The sequence below is a fragment of the Brassica napus genome, chromosome A3 (assembly GCF_020379485.1).
Source record: "Brassica napus cultivar Da-Ae chromosome A3, Da-Ae, whole genome shotgun sequence".
Lineage (NCBI taxonomy): Eukaryota > Viridiplantae > Streptophyta > Magnoliopsida > Brassicales > Brassicaceae > Brassica > Brassica napus.
The window spans coordinates 17,496,432-17,517,036 of record NC_063436.1 but is presented as its reverse complement, the minus strand read 5'-3'; the positions used below and the strand labels follow the sequence as shown (position 1 = coordinate 17,517,036).

General features: G+C 39.5%; 3 protein-coding genes across 23 annotated transcripts; 1 reads left to right on the top strand and 2 right to left on the bottom strand.

Moving 5' to 3' along the window:
- Positions 1-95: 95 nt before the first annotated feature.
- On the bottom strand, positions 96-11,388 carry LOC106439347 (polyadenylate-binding protein-interacting protein 4). 20 transcript variants are annotated; one of them, XM_048776419.1, is made up of 33 exons: positions 11,096-11,387; positions 10,598-10,772; positions 10,360-10,496; positions 10,049-10,233; positions 9,607-9,658; positions 9,166-9,423; positions 8,787-9,053; positions 7,942-8,069; positions 7,799-7,859; positions 7,655-7,691; positions 7,104-7,342; positions 6,444-6,618; positions 6,214-6,350; positions 5,897-6,081; positions 5,381-5,561; positions 5,067-5,294; positions 4,901-4,992; positions 4,757-4,817; positions 4,613-4,649; positions 4,062-4,300; positions 3,402-3,576; positions 3,172-3,308; positions 2,853-3,037; positions 2,337-2,517; positions 2,023-2,250; positions 1,857-1,948; positions 1,713-1,773; positions 1,576-1,606; positions 1,080-1,336; positions 880-1,005; positions 691-792; positions 455-565; positions 96-369 (listed from the first exon to the last, which is right to left on the bottom strand). In XM_048776419.1, the coding sequence occupies exons 2-33, from the start codon at positions 10,749-10,751 to the stop codon at positions 346-348; spliced, it is 4,563 nt and encodes a 1,520-aa protein (XP_048632376.1). In that variant the 5' UTR covers positions 10,752-10,772; positions 11,096-11,387; the 3' UTR covers positions 96-345. The 20 variants fall into 20 exon arrangements, with proteins under 20 accessions (XP_048632376.1, XP_048632378.1, XP_048632379.1 ...); XM_048776421.1 differs by having other exon boundaries at positions 691-783; XM_048776422.1 differs by having other exon boundaries at positions 6,444-6,609.
- A 690-nt stretch (positions 11,389-12,078) lies between these two features.
- On the top strand, positions 12,079-12,633 carry LOC106393574 (sulfated surface glycoprotein 185-like). Its single transcript, XM_013834262.1, has one exon. The coding sequence runs from the start codon at positions 12,079-12,081 to the stop codon at positions 12,631-12,633; it is 555 nt and encodes a 184-aa protein (XP_013689716.1).
- A 1,555-nt stretch (positions 12,634-14,188) lies between these two features.
- LOC106395748 (growth-regulating factor 5) lies at positions 14,189-16,225 on the bottom strand. Of its 2 annotated transcripts, none has more exons than XM_013836117.3 (4): positions 15,751-16,225; positions 15,126-15,606; positions 14,632-15,035; positions 14,189-14,556 (listed from the first exon to the last, which is right to left on the bottom strand). In XM_013836117.3, exons 1-4 carry the CDS (start codon positions 15,947-15,949, stop codon positions 14,531-14,533), a joined length of 1,110 nt encoding a protein of 369 aa, XP_013691571.1. In that variant the 5' UTR covers positions 15,950-16,225; the 3' UTR covers positions 14,189-14,530. The 2 variants fall into 2 exon arrangements, with proteins under 2 accessions (XP_013691571.1, XP_013691573.1); XM_013836119.3 differs by having other exon boundaries at positions 14,189-14,542; positions 15,751-16,209.
- Between the last annotated feature and the right edge of the window lie 4,380 nt (positions 16,226-20,605).

The following is a 20,605-nucleotide window of genomic DNA, read 5'->3' as shown; positions in this document are numbered from 1 at the left end:
TTCCTTGTTTACATAATTTGTCTATAAAAGAATCTTAGAAAATTCATCAATTTCAATTTCACATTACGGGAGTATGCAATTAAGACACATGAGAATGAGCTAAACTCTAAAATATTTACACCTTCAGATTCAAGAGAGTACAAGTACATTGTTATGTTCTTTTGTTTTTTTCCTTTTAACACTAGATATTAAATCCAATGGGGAATCTAAAAAGTAGAAAATGGTTCCAGTAATTGACTAAGCAAGAGTGAGAGAAAGGTGCATAAACCAAAACAGAGTGTTGGTTAGTTCGTTTAAGTCCTTCCTTCTCAGAAAAACAACATCATGACCAACTGTTTATTACTCTCATCCTTGATTATGTGGATTTCCCTGTAAAACACAACAGAGAGATATCTCAGTATCCAAGAAGCAAAAACCAGAAAAAAAAGGGATGTAGAAGAGGGGAAATAATAACCGGTTGGTAAGGAGGAGGCAGCGGCATGTAAATCATATCCGGCGGCCTAGGATACTGACCTTGCATCATCAGCTCCTGACCTTGCATCATCAGCTGCTGCCACTGCTGATACTAAAACATCACAACAAGTCCTTCATCATTACACTTCTTTTTCTAATTTCGTTAATATTTATTTACTTATTTTGGTTTTGTGAAGAGTGTAGGTAGGGTTCTTCGTGATCTTAGTGTCTTCATACCTGGGGCGGTGCATTTGGAGGATAATAAGTTTGAGGATACTCGTGGCCAGGATAACGAAGCAGCTGCTGCTGTCCAGGATATTGCGGTTGAATCTGCATATGCTTTTCACATGGCCAGAGTTTTAGAGACTTCTGCTTCGTTTCTTTTTAGTAAAAGTTAGGCTCTATAAAACAACAAAGTGAACTTACTCCGTAACCAGCAGGCATTACAGGCATCTGCTGAACCGGTGGAGGTGGAGCAGCGTAGTAGAATGAGCCACCTGCAATTGGAGATTGAGGCCGTACAGGAGCTGGTGATTGCGATGGTTTGAATTCCTGATCAGACCCAATGACTTTTGATTAGTAAACACAACAAAGAGTTTGAAACAAATCAAGTAGAAAAAGTAAACCTTTGCATTCGGGTTAAGAATGGACTTTTCGGATGAGGGCAACGAACTAATTGACGAGCTTGGTGATGATAGTCCAGGACGAGTTGAGGCCGACGGAGCTGGGCCGCTCTCTGAACCTCTTCTAGAAGCCGACTGACCAAAAGAGCTTTCAGATTTTCTTTCACCAGAAACTTGATTGACTTGCCTTTCTTTCTCAGCAACAGTCATCGAAGCCGAGGAGGTTCCACCGCCACCAAGATTTGCACCTTCTTCGATATCTATATTCCAAACACACAATATTTTCTTAACAGGTCACCACTGCCTGTGTACAAAAGCAACTTTTTCATTTGGCGACTTTAAAAGAGGTAACGATCAGTGGAACATTACAGAGCACCAGTAGATAGTCAGTTGAGATCAACGTGAAAATAAATATTAGTTTCAGGCCAAGAGAAAAACTGTGAGCCATGCTTTTAAAATTGAAAAGAGGAACAAAGAGTAAGAAAGAAGTAGCATGTACCTCCATGACCAGAAACTGATACCTCAGGTGACTGTAAATACAAAACAAAGCCAAAGAAACAATGTTAAAAAATAATAGAAGAACGCCGAACGTAATCATTGATCAAACATGCATAATAAACATGGAGTTGAATTTACTCTGTTACTGCGGGCAACCTCTGGATTATTGTTGTTTCTTCGCTCACCCAACTGGCTCTCACTGTTATGTCAAGAGAAACTCTCAATGTAAGAGAAGTCTTTTAGATGATTAAAAATTCCGTAGCCTAATGGCAAAAATATGACCTTATACTGCTGCCTCGGGCAGGAAAATACTTGGATCGCTGTTCAGAGGGAAGGTGACCAGCGTGATCATCAGATATCGAGCAGCTCTCACCCTGATTGAAAATGAATGGTAAATATCAACAACTGTTCTGCTCGACACTACTTTCAAAAAAGAAGTCAACCATACCCCATAACCCTTGCCACTAGAAGAAGTTGGCTTCTGGCCACCAGAAGAAGCTGGCTTCTGGACAATAGAAGTAGATGAACCACCGAAAGTCTGATCGTTGCAAGTGTCCAGCAATTTGTCGTCTTCCTCATCAAACCCACTATCATCAAATCCATCAACTCGACGGACAGCTGAGTATTTAGCTTCCTCGTCAGTATCAAATTTCTCATTAACTTGAAGGCCTCTTTCCTGCAGGCATGAAAATTAGAGATCTAGAGTTATATAACAACAAAAATGTAGAGATCAAGTTGTGCAAATAAACTCCCCAAAATAACCTCTGCTACATGAAGATCTCCGGTATTTTCACCCTCAATCTCTCTCGCAATCTCTCTGGCTTTCTCTTCCAGCTCTCTAGTCCAAAGACCTCTGTCAAGTGGTGTGGTATACATTTCCTCATTGAAGGTGCTCATTACTCCAAACCGTTCCTGATTCACCTTAAACTGATCCCATCCCCCACTGCCAGCAAATAGCCATGTTGTGAGAGATATGGAAACTGCAATCTTCCTAATCTTATGGACATTCACCAAGGGCTCTTCCTCTCAATATATTATATGCTTTCAATAAACAAAAAATCTTGCTCAACAGAGAGATAGAAAAATAATAGCTTTCCAAAAGGAAGATCTCCAATCCTAATGTGGAAGCACAAAAATAATCCATTCGTTTCATTCCCACATTCTCTCGTCTAAATTGTTCAGATAAGAAACCGTGGTCTTAAGAATCTAGCTAACAAATTTGCATATGAAGCATCCAATAGATAAATTTGCATGAAATCAAAATATGTATGTATATACCGTTTCCAAGGCTTATCAAACACATTATCCAGACCCTCAGGAGCTTGACCATCAGGTACCCAGTGTTTTAGCTCTCTTCCCTGATCAACACGACAGGACTTTGATATAGAAGAATCCGTCAAAAGCTCCACCGACTTCTCACTCTGAACGGCTTTTAACTTGCCGTCACTGAATACGGAGAGATCCTAACACCAACATCAATCATAAAAGGAATGAAAATATCAAATCTCAGCGTAATGTCCCTTCCCTGCCATATAACGCATTAAGATAAACTTAAACAGAAAAAAAGTTCGCATATGATTAATAAAAGGAAGCACACCTTAGCTACAACTTGCACAAGCTCATCCCCAGTAATAATGAATGTCTTATAAGGTGGCTTTCTGACGAACTCGGAACGAGATTTATGCCCTCGTAAAGTACCGTCTTTAACCAGGGATGCCATCTTTAGAACAATTCCTGGAAGTTTCAAGAAATTTAGAAAAGAATAGTAGTGTTTTCCTATGCTTCACATATCTAAGAAAATAAATAAATTCTGACTCAGAGCCTCACCAAAATCCTTCTCCACATGAGCAGCATGAAATATACCACTATAAACCGATCCATTTTTTAGATATGCTTCCACGAGATGCCCAATCATACATGTCGTGAGGTACACTAAACTATCACGTGAACGCCTCTTCAAGCTTCCATCTTCCACATTCATTGTAGCCTTAAACTGTTCAAACTAAGAACGATAGGGAGTTGAAAAAATAGCATCTTGGTGAATCCACAGACAAAACTGCTCAGCGAAAGTTATAGTGGTATGAATGAAGAGTAGTATCGTGTTCAGCATCTTCCCCAATATAATCTTGTTACCATTATGCTACTCTTCCATCTATACCATTGAAACCCATGATTACTATCTTACGGGAAAATACAATCAAAAGAATAGCCTCGCCATCACAGAACAAAATAAACATAAACAAGAGCCGGACTGCATCAGAAAACAGTGGAACCTTTGAGAAAAACAGATGTTGTGTTGATTATTCTGCACGAAAATGTGAACAGCAGTAAGGGAAACAAAAAACCATAGCGTGTCGGCACAAACATGATACCAAATAACTATCAAGATGCTTAGACGCAAAGAAAGTAAGGCATTGATACAATCATCAGCATCAATTCAACCAACACTTTATCAAAGTTTGAACAAATTAAGTAGATAAAGTAAACCTTTGCATTCGGGTTAAGAGTCGACTTTTCTGGTGAGGGCAACGAACTAATTGGCGAGCTTGGTGATAGTCCAGGACGAGTTGACGTCGGTGTAGCTGGGCCGCTCTCTGAAATTCTTCTAGAATCCGACTGCCCAAAAGCGCTTTCAGATTTTGTTTCACCAGAAATTTGACTGACTTGCCTTTCATTCTCAGCAACAGTCTTCGACGCCGAGGTTCCACCGCCACCTTCTTTGATGTCTATATTCCAAACACACAACATTTTCTTAACAGGTTCACCACTGCTTGTGTACAAAAGCAACTTTTCTAGATTCCATTTGGCGACTTTAAAAGAGGTCATCATCAGAGTGGAACATTACTGACGGCCAGTAGATAGTCAGTTGAGATCAACGTGACAATAAATATTAGTGTCAGGTAGAGTGAAAAAATGTGAGCAGCCTTCTACGTGTAGCACAGGAAAACAAGTTCAGACTTCTGTGGGCATTCAAATCGGATAAACAAATATAGTGGCGTGCAGATATAGAAAAAGAGTAAGAAAAAAGTGGAATATACCTCCATGACCAGAACCAGAAACTGATTTCTCAGGTGTCTGTGTAAATACAAAAGGAAGCCAGAGAAACAATGTTAAAAATAATAGAACAACGCCAAACGCAATCATTGATCAAACATGCATAATAAACATGGAGTTAGATTTACTCTGTTACTGCGGGCAACCTCTGGATTATTGTTGTTTCTTCGCTCACCCAACTGGCTCTCACTGTTATGTCAAGAGAAACTCTCAATGTAAGAGAAGTCTTTTAGATGATTAAAAAGTCCGTAGCCTAATGGCAAAAAAATGACCTTATACTGCTGCCTCGGGCAGGAAAATACTTGGATCGCTGTTCAGAGGGAAGGTGACCAGCGTGATCATCAGATATCGAGCAGCTCTCACCCTGATTGAAAATGAATGGTAAATATCAACAACTGTTCTGCTCGACACTACTTTCAAAAAAGAAGTCAACCATACCCCATAACCCTTGCCACTAGAAGAAGTTGGCTTCTGGCCACTAGAAGAAGCTGGCTTCTGGACAATAGAAGTAGATGAACCACCGAAAGTCTGATCGTTGCAAGTGTCCAGCAATTTGTCGTCTTCCTCATCAAACCCACTATCATCAAATCCATCAACTCGACGGACAGCTGAGTATTTAGCTTCCTCGTCAGTATCAAATTTCTCATTAACTTGAAGGCCTCTTTCCTGCAGGCATGAAAATTAGAGATCTAGAGTTATATAACAACGAAAATGTAGAGATCAAGTTGTGCAAATAAACTCCCCAAAATAACCTCTGCTACATGAAGATCTCCGGTATTTTCACCCTCAATCTCTCTCGCAATCTCTCTGGCTTTCTCTTCCAGCTCTCTAGTCCAAAGACCTCTGTCAAGTGGTGTGGTATACATTTCCTCATTGAAGGTGCTCATTACTCCAAACCGTTCCTGATTCACCTTAAACTGATCCCATCCCCCACTGCCAGCAAATAGCCATGTTGTGAGAGATATGGAAACTGCAATCTTCCTAATCTTATGGACATTCACCAAGGGCTCTTCCTCTCAATATATTATATGCTTTCAATAAACAAAAAATCTTGCTCAACAGAGAGATAGAAAAATAATAGCTTTCCAAAAGGAAGATCTCCAATCCTAATGTGGAAGCACAAAAATAATCCATTCGTTTCATTCCCACATTCTCTCGTCTAAATTGTTCAGATAAGAAACCGACGTCTTAAGAATCTAGCTAACAAATTTGCATATGAAGCATCCAATAGATAAATTTGCATGAAATCAAAATATGTATGTATATACCGTTTCCAAGGCTTATCAAACACATTATCCAGACCCTCAGGAGCTTGACCATCAGGTACCCAGTGTTTTAGCTCTCTTCCCTGATCAAAACGACAGGACTTTGATATAGAAGAATCCGTCAAAAGCTCCACCGACTTCTCACTCTGAACGGCTTTTAACTTGCCGTCACTGATTACGGAGAGATCCTAACACCAACATCAATCATAAAAGGAATGAAAATATCAAATCTCAGCGTAATGTCCCTTCCCTGCCATATAACGCATTAAGAAACTTAAACAGAAAAAAAGTTCGCATATGCTTAATAAAAGGAAGCACACCTTAGCTACAACTTGCACAAGCTCATCCCCAGTAATAATGAATGTCTTATAAGGTGGCTTTCTGACGAACTCGGAACGAGATTTATGCCCTCGTAAAGTACCGTCTTTAACCAGGGATGCCATCTTTAGAACAATTCCTGGAAGTTTCAAGAAATTTAGAAAAGAATAGTAGTGTTTTCCTATGCTTCACATATCTAAGAAAATAAATAAATTCTGACTCAGAGCCTCACCAAAATCCTTCTCCACATGAGCAGCATGAAATATACCACTATAAACCGATCCATTTTTTAGATATGCTTCCACGAGATGCCCAATCATACATGTCGTGAGGTACACTAAACTATCACGTGAACGCCTCTTCAAGCTTCCATCTTCCACATTCATTGTAGCCTTAAACTGTTCAAACTAAGAACGATAGGGAGTTGAAAAAATAGCATCTTGGTGAATCCACAGACAAAACTGCTCAGCGAAAGTTATAGTGGTATGAATGAAGAGTAGTATCGTGTTCAGCATCTTCCCCAATATAACCTTGTTACCATTATGCTACTCTTCCATCTATACCATTGAAACCCATGATTACTATCTTACGGGAAAATACAATCAAAAGAATAGCCTCGCCATCACAGAACAAAATAAACATAAACAAGAGCCGGACTGCATCAGAAAACAGTGGAACCTTTGAGAAAAACAGATGTTGTGTTGATTATTCTGCACGAAAATGTGAACAGCAGTAAGGGAAACAAAAAACCATAGCGTGTCGGCACAAACATGATACCAAATAACTATCAAGATGCTTAGACGCAAAGAAAGTAAGGCATTGATACAATCATCAGCATCAATTCAACCAACACTTTATCAAAGTTTGAACAAATTAAGTAGATAAAGTAAACCTTTGCATTCGGGTTAAGAGTCGACTTTTCTGATGAGGGCAACGAACTAATTGGCGAGCTTGGTGATAGTCCAGGACGAGTTGACGTCGGTGTAGCTGGGCCGCTCTCTGAAATTCTTCTAGAATCCGACTGCCCAAAAGCGCTTTCAGATTTTGTTTCACCAGAAATTTGACTGACTTGCCTTTCATTCTCAGCAACAGTCTTCGAGGCCGAGGTTCCACCGCCACCTTCTTTGATGTCTATATTCCAAACACACAACATTTTCTTAACAGGTTCACCACTGCTTGTGTACAAAAGCAACTTTTCTAGATTCCATTTGGCGACTTTAAAAGAGGTCATCATCAGAGTGGAACATTACTGACGGCCAGTAGATAGTCAGTTGAGATCAACGTGACAATAAATATTAGTGTCAGGTAGAGTGAAAAAATGTGAGCAGCCTTCTACGTGTAGCACAGGAAAACAAGTTCAGACTTCTGTGGGCATTCAAATCGGATAAACAAATATAGTGGCGTGCAGATATAGAAAAAGAGTAAGAAAAAAGTGGAATATACCTCCATGACCAGAACCAGAAACTGATTTCTCAGGTGTCTGTGTAAATACAAAAGGAAGCCAAAGAAACAATGTTAAAAATAATAGAACAACGCCAAACGCAATCACTGATTAAACATGCATAATAAACATGGAGTTGAATTTACTCTGTTACTGCGGGCACCCTCTGGATTATTGTTGTTTCTTCGCTCACCCAACTGGCTCTCACTGTTTTGTGAAAAGAAACTCCAACTGTGAGAGAAGTTTTTTTGATGATTAAAAGCCCATAGCCTTATGGCAAAAGAATGACCTGGTACTGCTGTCTTGGGGAGGAAAATCTTTGGACCGCTGTTCAGAGGGAAGGTGACCAGCGTGATCACCAGGTATAGAGCAGCTCTGATCTGCATTTGTTTCATTCTGAAAGGGCTGACTCTCACCCTGATTGAAAATGAATGGTAAATATCAACAACTGTTCTGCTAGAAAATACTTTCAAAAAAGAGGTCAACCATATCATATACAAGAAGCAGTAGTGTGGTGTTCAGCATCTTCCCCCAATATAATATTGTTACCATTATGCTACTCTTCCATCTATACCATTGAAACCCATGATTACTATCTTACGGGAAAATACAATCAAAAGAATAGCCTCGCCATCACGGAACAAAATAAGCATAAAAAGTGCCGGACTCATGCATCAGAAAACAGTGGAATCTTTGAGAAAAACAGATGTGCACAGCAGTTAAGGAAACAAAAAACCATAGCGTTTCGGCACAAACATGATACCAAATAACTATCAAGATGCTTAGACGCAAAGAAAGGAAGGCATTGATACAATCATCAGCATCAATTCAGCCAACACTATCAAAGCTACCCTTCAACATAAATACTCAGAATGTAAAATGGAGAAGTGCAAGCAAGCAAGCAGTGTACCAACAACATTGTGCTCCGTTCTTCTAAAACTATCGTATGAAAACAGAGAAGACCAGTCATCAATCCAAAGAAAGGTCATCAAAACAATAATATATTTTTAACTCCTCTTGTCTTATGTATCTATGATTCAGGTTCTGGTTTGAAGCCAAAGCTTTTAGCATACACAACTCGATAAAACAAGCAGGACCATAGTAAGAAGTGCAAAGGAACAGAAGGTTACATACTGCCTGAGACCACGCAATTTCAGGATTAGCTTCTGTGTAATCTCCAAAGAAATAACGGATGGCGTCTTCTTGATTCCACTTGCAGTGACTGAGGCAAGCTTCTGCGTCTTTTCGAGACGCTACAATAACCACATCGCAGAATGATTTGACAATCTCCTCTTTCAACCGAGACAGTTGCTCTTCAGGCGAATTCGTCAGCAGAATCGAACTCATACTTGACGACAGCGCCTCAGCAGATTCCTTAACGGGACTTGGACTATCTTGAATCTGAATGGACAGATGGAAGCAGTATATACATCAACACTGAGAATGGCAACTCAAAGAGAGAGAGACCATCAAGAAAACACATCGAGAAAAGAGCAAGTCAGAGGTTACATACAGCTTTTGTGTAATCTCCAAAGAAATAACTGATGGCGTCGTCTTGATTCCACTTGCACTTAGTGAGGCAAGCGATAGCGGCTTCTCGAGACGCTACAGTAGCCACTTTGAGGAATGATTCGATACCTTCCTCTTTCCCCTCTTCAGGCGTATACGTCAGCTGACTTGAACTCATACTTGACGGTGACGCCTCAGCAGATTCCTTGCCGGGCGAATTTTTTTCTTCCACAGTTTGAACAAGACTTGTACTTTCTTGAACCTGAATGGAAAAAGTATATGCATCAACACTGAGAATGGCAACTCAAAGAGAGACCATCAAAGTAAAAACTAAAAGAGTAACTTTCTTCATTGCAAGGTTATGTTTTAAGCGAACACAAATATCGAGAAAACACTAAACCCTACAGCAAGCCAGAATCATACAGAGCAGAGAAAGAGAAGATACCTTTAGTTGAGATGACACCATTAGAGGTGTAGCTTTGAGCACTTGTTCTTCACTGTACAGACATACAAGACACGTATACTCAGCTACCAATAATCTATGCTCAAGATTATGAGGGTAGACGGATAAAGAAAAGGACTTTATCATTCTCCAGCGATCATATATACCTTAAACTGCAGTCTTCCTACTCTTATGGACATTCACCAAGGGATCTTTCTCACAATATACTATATGCTTTCACTAAAAAAAATCTAGCTCAACAGAGAGATAGAAAGATAAAAGCTTTCCAAAAGGAAGATCACAATCAGCCTAAAGATAGAAAAATAATCCATTCATTTCATTCCCACCATTCTCTCGTCTAAACTGTTCAGATAAGAAATAAATTTGCATAGAAGCATCCAATAAATAAATTTTCATGAAATTTCAAATATGTATACATACATACCTTCTGCAAGACTCATCAAACACATTATCCAGACCCTCAGGAGCTTCACCGTCAAGTACCCTGGGTTTTCGCTCGCTTCTCTGAACAACACGACAAGACTTCGATATAGAAGAATCCGTCAAAAGCTCCCCCGACTTGTCACTCTGAACGGCATTTAACTTGCCGTCACTCACTACGGAGAGATCCTAACACCAACATCAATCATAAAAGGAATGAAGGTATCAAATCTCAACGTAATGTCCCTGCAATGTAACGCACTGACATAAACTTGAACAGAAACAAAAGTTCGCATGTAATAAAAGGAAGCACACCTTAGCTACAACTTGCACAAGCTCATCCGCAGGAATAATGAATGTCTTGTAAGGTGGCTTTCTGACAAACTGGGAACGAGATTTATGCCCTGGTAAAGTACCGTCTTTAACCAGGGATGCCATCTTTAGAACAATTCCTGGAAGTTTCAAGAAATTTAGAAATGGCAAGAAATAGAAATGTTTTCATATGTTTCACATATCTAAAAAAAAAGCAAAAAAATCTGATTCAGAGCCTCACCAAAATCCTTCTCCACATCAGCAGCATGAAATATACCACTATAAACCGATCCATTTTTAAGATGCGCTTCCACGAGATGCCCAATCATACATGTTGTGAGGTACACTAAACTATCACGTGAATGCCTCTTCAAGCTTCCATCTTCCCCATTCATTGTAGCCTTAAACTGTTCGAACTAAGAACGATAGGGAGTTGGAAAAAGTAAAACAGATAGCTTGATAAAAGTAAGTTATGGAAACAATATCTTCTCAAATTTTGATAGTTAGATCTTGGTGCATCTAACTGCTCAGCGAAAGTAACATCTAAATCCATGAATCGATCTAGTAAGACAAAAGCGCATATCATATAAATGAAGCAGTGGTATCGTGTTCCCCCAATATAATCTTGTTACCATTACGCTACTCTTCCAGCTGAATCGCTAAATTCTCAAAATCTTTCCCGATAACGCGAAAGAATAACGGAGCAACGCACAAATCCAGAGATAAGACTATTCAATACCTGAAAAACTCTATCCCGATCAGAAACCAAGCTCGCCGGCGCAAGTGTAAGCGAATGCTCCGAAGCGGGACGAGCTCGATTGCTTCCGACGCGGCGAGTTAGGGTTTAACACAGAGCTAAGCTTCGCGCGGGGAGAGAGTGACGGTAAAACGATTCACCATTAGTCTTGGAGAAAACGATAGTCGGAGAGAATGATCGGAGCTGAGTGAGAGTAACTGCTTCGCAGAGTGATGAAAAGAAAGAAGAGCGCTACAAGAAACCGATCGTTGCGTGGGGAAATGATCTCCTACGGAGAAACTGATATGGTTAATTAGCGGGCTAGTAACTGTATTTGGGCCTAATAAACATTAGGCTCACTCTTCACTTTTTCTTAGTTAATTATCCATAAGGGTAAACTAGTCATTTTGAGCCGATCCAGTTACTGATTTTTCGCGGGCCGTGAAACAAGGCCCATTAACAATGTACGAGGTGAAAGGATGATGGCGATTGACATTGGATCCTGCAGTTTTACAGCAAAGAAGAGAGCTTGTTAAAATCAAAAATCTACACTTTCCCCCAAATTTTCTCCTCAATCATCTTTCTCTCTTCCTCCCTCCTCCAGATTTAGCCCTAAACCGTTACTTGCCCCCTCTCTGGATTTTCCCGGAAAATTAAACCACTTTCTCTGCCAAAGTTTTCCTCGTATGAAAATTCTCTGACCCCTCTCCATCGAATCGGATTCGTCGATTTAGGGGAGATACAGAAACCTAACCTAGTAGCTCCCTTGATCAGATTCGAGAATCCTTGCTTCGACTTCAGCAGGAAACAGGGAGAGGGAGAGGAAGGAAAGGAGGAGAAACTCTTTCCCTCGATTTCTCTCCTGAATCAACAACACCAATCGTCTTCTTCTTCCGTTGACCAGATCTTCCGATTCAACTATGCGCTGACGGCAAAAGGAAGAAGAAGAAGAGACGCGCTTTGTTTTCGATCTGAATCGGTGATTAATGGAGTTTTTGAATTTGAATGTTATACTTCTCGGTATCATTCTCAGCTTCCTCTTCGTCCAATCACAACAAGGTCAAGCTCAAACTCTATCACCACCTCCTCCTCTTCCGCTCCGGAATCTCTCGCCTCCTCCTCCTCCTCCGCCATTGAAACAATCAGGAGACAGTACGCCGCCACGTCCTCCTCAAGCTAACACGCCTCCTCCGCCTCAATCCAGCGTTGGCATTCTAACTCCTCCTCCTCCATCTCCTCCGCCTCATTCTCCACCTTCACCACCGCCGCCGATTCCAAAACCTCCTCCTCCGCCACCGCGTGCGCTAGCTCCTCCTCCGCAATTTAACAGAAATAAATCACGGAGGCTACGACCACCATCTCCACCTCCTCCTACTCCTCCGCCTCCACGGATCTTCAAGCAGCCGGAGAAGAGTGGATTAAACACAGGGAAGACGGTGGGTCTTGTTTTTGCTGGGTTCGCAGCGATGCTGCAGATTTGCGTTGTTGCCTTCTTGGTTTTCAAAAGAAAGCAGCTTTTAAGGATGACACATACTTACTGAGAAACTTTAAGGAAGAGATCATCATAGCCTTTCTCCCTCCTTATCGGATCATCAAAGACTTCCTCTGTAAATGGGTACATTCTGGGTTTGACAAAGTTCATTTTTTTTCTTTTTTTTCTTTCTAATATTTTTTTGTTCTTTTTTAAGGTCGTGTAGGGTTTTTTTTTTCATTTTTACGTGCCTAATGATGCTAACTAGAGTGAAAAACAGAGAGGTGTCGAGAGAGAGAGAAAGAGTGGCTCTCAAGTCATGTAATATTGTTCTTTTAGCCAATTCTGTGAGATGTTGTTCAACACCAGAAAGAAAAAAAAACGATATATAATATCATTTTGTGAGTTCGTTCCTTTGAATATTCTTGTTTTACATTCTCTAAATGATTCAGGGTTGTACACAAATCCTCTGTTTATGCATATTGTGCGATATATCTCGGTTTGTCTGTGTGATGTTGTAGTGAGAATCGTGGCAGAGTATGGTAGGAAGATTCAAGTTTCTTTCTCTATGTTTCGCTTTTCTTAGACACAACAGGTTATTTGTCAATTTCTCTCAGGTATGAGTTTGACGTTTGAGACATTTTTTTTTTTAGGTAGGAGGAAACCGATTAGGCTGTAACTGTAAGTGATAGCTCTTGAAAACAGAAAAAAATGTTAAGATTCTTTTGTCTTTGATAGCTCTTTGAAATTAGAATCAGAGAATGCTGAATCTTTGGTGTCGAAATCTTGGTTATGTACATTCTAGTTCTTCATCTTAATGTTGCAAAGTTCAAACTATAGAAAAGATTCGTATGGAAATGGCCAAATGGGAATTGATAACCCATCTCTGGTTTTGCGGTCTGGTTTGTTTTGGTTAGAGCTAGCGGTATTTGAAGAGCTGTTGGCTACACCGATCATAAGTAGTTTATATACTTTAGGGGATTTCTGCTGTTCTTGAAAGTTTCATGACTAGATTCGGGTAACAACATACTGGTATTGGTTATTATGACATATGGTTGAAGATGATAATGGTGTTCATCTTGTTCCCTACTATGGAAGTGTTTTTAAGACGCGTTTTTGCTTGGTATGACTGAGAAAAGATGTGCTGGTTTTGATCTGGACCTGTTTCCCTTCACGGAATCTTCGTTGGCAACATGCTTTTTTAGATGCTCACCATTTAGATATATATATATATTATAATAGTATGAAAATTGGAATAGAATAATAATTATTGTTGATAATGATTCCAAGTAATCATACGCACCTAAAACCTTTATACTCGAGAGTCAATGATGTTGATCTTTTTAACTCGTTTTCGTTCCTTATGCTTAAGAAGCACATGCATGGAAAGGAAGCAACCATAAGTTGTATATGATTGCTTGTTCTTCCCTGAACGACAAAATCTATAATGCTTTCATGTAAATATTTTAATAACTCACTCTGTAAACGTCATTTGACCTGTGTTTAATCTCAATATACATTAATTTGCTTTATCCAGAATCATAGTAATTTTTAGATTAGGCAATGATTATTACCCCTTTTCAAATGTTTAGCACACGTTTTTTATATTATTTGACATGTAATCGCAAATAAATTAATTCCATAAGTAAGCAATTAAAGTTGCTTGCGTCCTAAGAAACAAATCGATATATATATAGTGTTTCTTTCAGCTACAACCAAATAAAATAAAACGATAAGAAAACAGTAGCTGGAGAAAAGCCAGAGAAACACAGATATAGATGTCGGATCACTCTTCTTGTTGGACCTCTAAACATAAAACATAGATAAAATTGAGAGATCAGACATAAATGTATACATATAGGGTCTCTGCAAACAGTGTCTTGTCTCAATGTCCCACGGAAATAGATGAAATGACCTTTCAACGTTTCAAACTTGTGTGTGTGTTGGTTGCAAACCCATCATTGACCTTATTCAGCTACCTGAGAAATTAAAGCTAAATTATTTAAAACAATCAGTAAATTAAAACTGTTATTATCTAGCTATTAGCACATATAAGATAGAAAATTACCAGTGTCGAGTCTTGACTGGGAAGAAAGATCAAGCCAAGAATCTGAAGTGTTCTTGATCTGTGCCCAGTCCTCACCAAAGAAATGATGAAGAGACTTCTTTATTTTCGGTGAATCTTTCTCCTCCTCTTCTTGATGACCTTGTCTAGATGTGTTTGAGAAGACGGTTCTTGTGGGCTTGTTAAACTCGTCAGCCCCCAAAACGAAATGTTGTTGTTGTTGGTGATGATCTCGATGTCGAGATGATGATGATGGGGATGAGTATGTGTGATGATGATCAGAACTACTACCATGGTAGGGATCGTTCATTGCTGTTGCTAGCGCTTCTTGGTGATGGTATGGAGACTCTTGAAAGCTTTTAGAAGCTTCCGGAAAAAAAGTTCTCTCCCCAATCCCTTGAAAATGTCTGAAATCATAATTAAAACAAAGATTTTGTTATAATTAAAGATCATGGCTTCAGAAAATTTTCAAGAATTAAAAAGACAAGACACAGAACCTGAAGTCTTTGTGGTCAGTTTCAGAAGCTAAGACATTGAACTGAGAAATAGATGATTTGTTTTGATGAAGTGACAAAGCAGAAGCATGCTCAAGAGTTTGTTGTTGTTTAGGTGAACAAGAAGAAGGATAAGGATAATCAAGAGAATGGTTGTTGAAGTAACCTCTAGTATTACTACTACCAACACCAAACCTACTGTAAGTGTCAATGAAACTAGAGGAAGAAGAAGACAAGGTGGGGCTTATTGGGTTGTCTTTGTTGGGGAAAGAAAGAGATGGTGATGTTGAAGGAGCAGTTGTCTGATTCTGATCAAGAGCTTTCTTGGCACGGTTTCTTCCTCTGTGCATGTGTTTTTCACAATACTTTGAATCTGGGTGTGCTTCTCTTGAGCATCTCCACTTCTTACCATCTGTTCTTCTGCATCTTCCTGGTTCTGGATCTGGTTTTCTCCCTAATCCCATTTGGTAGCATCCCCACCCAACTACATCATTCAATAAACCCTAAAATTAATCATGATGTTTGATGTAAAACTCTAGTTATTATCTCCTTAGTTTATCTATACTCAAATAGTAGACAAAATATGAAATCAACAAAATAGAAAATACTTGTTAAGTTTAGGGCTTACTGGATTGGTGAGGGAGGAGTCTAGAGACCAAGGAAGAGTCCAAGCTTCTTCTAATGGAGAAGATGAGCTCAGGAGGGACAGGAACACCTGAGACCATGTACTTGTAGATTAGGGCTTGATGCTCTAGTTCTTGCCATTGTGTTGGTGTAAATGGTGGCCTCTCTATTGTTCTCCCACTAGTTCCACTTAGGTTCATCATCTTTCTTCTTCTCTAGCTTTCCTCAAAGGGTTATGTAGCTTTCTTGATGGATTCAGAGATTAGCTAGGGTTCCTGAGTTTAGGACAGAGACAGACAAAGAAGACCACTTTCTGTCACTTTTTCCTCTGGATTGATCTCTCTCTCTCTCTAAACATATACTACTCAGATGCAGTTTGCATGCACACTTGCTAGCTTCTCCCTCTGCAGGAGGCCTGTGCCTCTTTTATATAAACCTACTTTTATAGTTAGAGAACAAAAAAGTTATTACATAATAGAGATTATACTATACAATTAGTCACACTCTATTACCATAAAACTAAATTTAAAATTAGGGTTTTGCATGGGAATTTTTTTAAAATAAAAGTTAAAACATGATTTTATATTACTTAATATTTAACTGAAATATTTATATCACACAACATTCATAAAGTAAAATCTAAGATATATATATATATATATAACTTTGTAAGAAATAAAAAATTTGTCAGATGAGGAGGACCAGAGCTTTTAAGGAGTTTTGCCATGTTGTGTAAAATCAAAACAACATTAAAATATCCAATATTGTGAGTGTTATAATAGATAGATAAAATGTAAGGAAGGGAAGAAGAGTGTGGTCATATAAAGACTGGCAAATCTGAAGAGACTCTCAGGCCCAGTGTTCTGTTGCTTCTTCTACAGCACTTGATGCTCATGTCTCTCTGACTACTCTTTCCTCACTTCCCAATTTTTTTCTCTCTCTTCACATCTTTCTTTAACATTAAACCCATAAATATGTTGTGTGAAATAAAAGTACATTGATTTTTGGTGGCAATCTTTTTTTCTTTCTTTGAGCAGCCTGCCCTTTTTTAAATTTAAGCTGTATCCCAACACTTCATAGCCTAAAAATGAGTGTCATTTCTCCTATTTACTGAGTTCATTTTTATTACATTTGGTGTGCCGTGATATTACTGTCGTAATACATGAAAACAACTGATAGATGTGTTGAAAACAAATTGGCGAAGAGCTTATTCTCGTATCTCTGCACAAATCTCTGACTCGAGAAGAAAGAACCAAACTTTTTCTAACTAAAGATTAAATATTTAAGCTTTGCTGACTTACTACAAAAACAAAACTAAAATCATAAGAGCACCCACAATAGTAAAATATGTCAAGTGGGGTTTTTTAGCCAAATAATATTAATATCATTAATAATATAATTATATTATTAATTTTATATTCTGATGAGCTACGTAGGAAAATGTGGTGTGTGTCTTTTCTTTAGGGGTCACAAAATGGTAAATAAGGAAGAAAGAAAAGGGTGTTTAGATGAGAAGTAGAGAGCAAGGAAGAGACCATTGGATAAAGAGGGGGACTAGGTTTGTTTGGTTGCAACTTGCAAGTGAAGTGAATACCTTTTCTCTTTAAAATAAATTGTTAAATATTTTGTCGTTTTTATTAAATATTTTTGCAGGCATCAGTTTTATAGAACAGGGAATAAGAAAGAAGAGAAAGACATGTGAAGAATCAGAAATATTCAGAGAGAGTTAGGTTCATTAAAAGAGAGTAAGACTATTCACTACTCTGTTTGTTTCTCTGTCTCTTGTCACATGCTCTGTCATTTTCTCTCCTTTTTTGCAGCCCACTAGATTCTCTCTTCTTACACACCTACAACTACAATCTACCATCTTATACATACAATAAATATATACTTGATTCACACACGGTCGTTCAAAAAAAAAATCACACACATACATAGATTATTTTGATATATACACGAGCCTCAAAATCTAGTGTTCTAAAACGTGTGAGGTTCATGTATATAAGAAGAAGTAGACGAAGAAGGTGGTCAAATCTCTTAGAAACACAAGGAGTTATAAGAACAACTTTTCTTATTAGCTTTAGAAACTACTCAAAACTAAAGCTCTCAATATGTTTCACTTAGATCATATAGAACACCTCTCCATTAGACCTATATTTATATGAAAGATAATTCCCTTTAACATGTGGGATATGGAAAACACAAACCTAACCTAAATAGAAACTTCCTTTTCCTATTTCTAGGTTTCCTTATTGTGTTTATCTTAACATATTAAACATCTAATAATATGTTAAGTTTTCACAAGCTTGGAATTATCCAACATTCACCCCCTTAATTCCAACTTGAATTAGGGAGATCAATTTCTTGAACTCCGATTAAGCTCCTCATTTGCTTGAACTCAATCATCAAGTAATCATCATCCACCACACCACGGTGTACGAATCCACCCATTGGATTCACATCTTTCTCAAGGTTAGACCGGATGCTCTCCTTGCTTCTGTACCGCTTCTTCTTAGAATCGGTCCAGTTCTAGTAGAACCTTCTCATGACCTCTTCACTTAAGTTGCGATGAGTCTTGTGGCTGAAGCTCACTACGATGATAACTATGGTCACATCTGCCATCTTGCGTACGTGAGCTCTGGGAAGGATGTCGGCCTTCTGCTCAACACCCAACTGATTTATCTCTGGTTCATCTTCAGCCTTTGAGAACCTTGACTCCATTGGTACGTGCATTGTGTCACACGCTTCCACCTTTGTGTCACACACTCCTCTGTGAGTCGTGTTACACACTCCTACGTGAGTCGTGTTACACACTTCCATCTTTGTGTCACACATGATTCCTTGAGCATACGTCTCTTGCTTTATTCTGATTCCGTCTGCTCCTTGAATCACCTCTATGCCAAGGTAGTACGTTAGCATACCTAGATCTGACATCTCGAACTTCTTAGACATCTCCTCCTTGAATTGCCTAATCACCTTAAGTGAAGTTCCTGTCACAAATAGATCATCAACGTAGATGGCTATGATCAAGACGTCTCCTCCTTCAGTCTTGCAGTACACTGATGGTACCTGATCAAGTTTCACACTCCATGCTCTGGGTGCCTGGCGTAACACACGCAACGTCTTGTGTAACACACAAACTCGATCATCTTCTCCTTTCTTCTCAGAACCAGTCGATCTATCTACAAGCTCCCATATCTTGTTTCTTTTGATAGACTCCAACTCGTCTTCCATAGCTTCAACCCAATCTTCTTTACAAGATAGGTTGAACTCATCTGAGGCAATCTCTCCTCCTCTATCGGTGCATCCTAGATTGAACACATCTGAGGCAACCTCTCCTCCTCTATCGGTGCAACCTAGATTGAACATAGCTGAGGCAAACTCTCCTCCTCTATCGGTGTGAAATCTTTTGAACCGATAGAATGCCTCATGATTATATGCTGGTGTTGGTGGTGCGATTCGTCCGCACAAATCTCCATGCAATAACTCTAATGGCTTTGTCGCACGAAACATAGCTTTGGTCGGGAATGACTGTCTGATCTGCTTCCCTGCGAGACATGCGTCACACATGCTTTCTTCATGTGTTACACACGGCATTCCTACGACCATCTCCTTCCTTACCATGTTATTCATCACTCCATAGCTTATATGTCCTAGTCGAGCATGCCATCTCCATGTAGCATCTACGTCCCTGACATGTAAACACTCCGGGTAGCTTACCTCCATAGGGGTCTTGTAGAGATGGTTTGGAGATCTTGTCACACGAACTAGCAACCTTCCATGCGAATCTGTGAGCGTTAAGTAGACATCTTTCATGTTAACCTCACATCCGTTCTCTGTTGCTTGCCCAAGACTCAATATATTGTGCTTCAGATCGGGTATGTAGTATATGTCTTTGAGTGCCTTCTTCTCTCCAGTCTTGCACACAAAAGTAACCACACCCTTTCCTATAATATCAACACACGATCCATCACCAAACTTCACCTTCCCTTTGGTGTTGAGATTCAAACTCGAAAAGAACTCCTTGTTCCCTGTCATGTGATTGCTCGCTCCATTATCCAAATACCAGACACTTGCACTGCCTTTGTCGATATCAAGATTCTTCAGAATCACCTTATCTTCGTTCAAAAACACCACCTCGTGTACATAGAGTGCATCAGCCTCTTCTGTCTCGTTTAGGTTAGTTTCTTGATTCTTCTCTGTCTTTTCGGGACAGACAGTTGCGTAGTGACCAGGCTTGTCACATCTCCAACATATCAGCTTTGAACGATTCTTCTTCGAGTTGTTATCTTCGGTGTGTGACGCACGGTTTTGGTTGTGTGACCTACCTCGACCTCTGCCTCTACCGTTCCTTCCTCTTCCTCTACCACGAGAATTCTCATAGCCCCTCTGACTATGCTCTTCATTGTTCGAAAACATCAGCTTCCCTTGGTCTTCTTTCTGAGTTTCTTCTCCTACACGCTCCTCGTATGCCTTAAGCCTTCCAACTATGTCTTCAAACCCCGTTGAGTTGAGATCTAGGACTTGCTCAAGTGATGCTACGATCTGGATATACTTGTGTCTTGGAAGACCCTTTAAGAACTTCTTGACCATCTTGGATTCTTCTATGTTTTCTCCCAACGAGGTTGCTTTGGATGATAGGCCCGATATCTTCCCCGCGAAGTCATCGACCGTATCTGAATCATCCATCTTCAACCTGTCAAACTCCGCCATCAACGTCTGAAGTCTCGCCTCCCTTACACGATCAGCTCCTAGGTGTCGCGACTTGATGGCGTTCCAGATCTCTTTTGATGCGGTTTGTTCTCCCACCTGGAGAATCAATGTTTCGGGAACAGATTGAAACAAAAGAGCTATCGCAA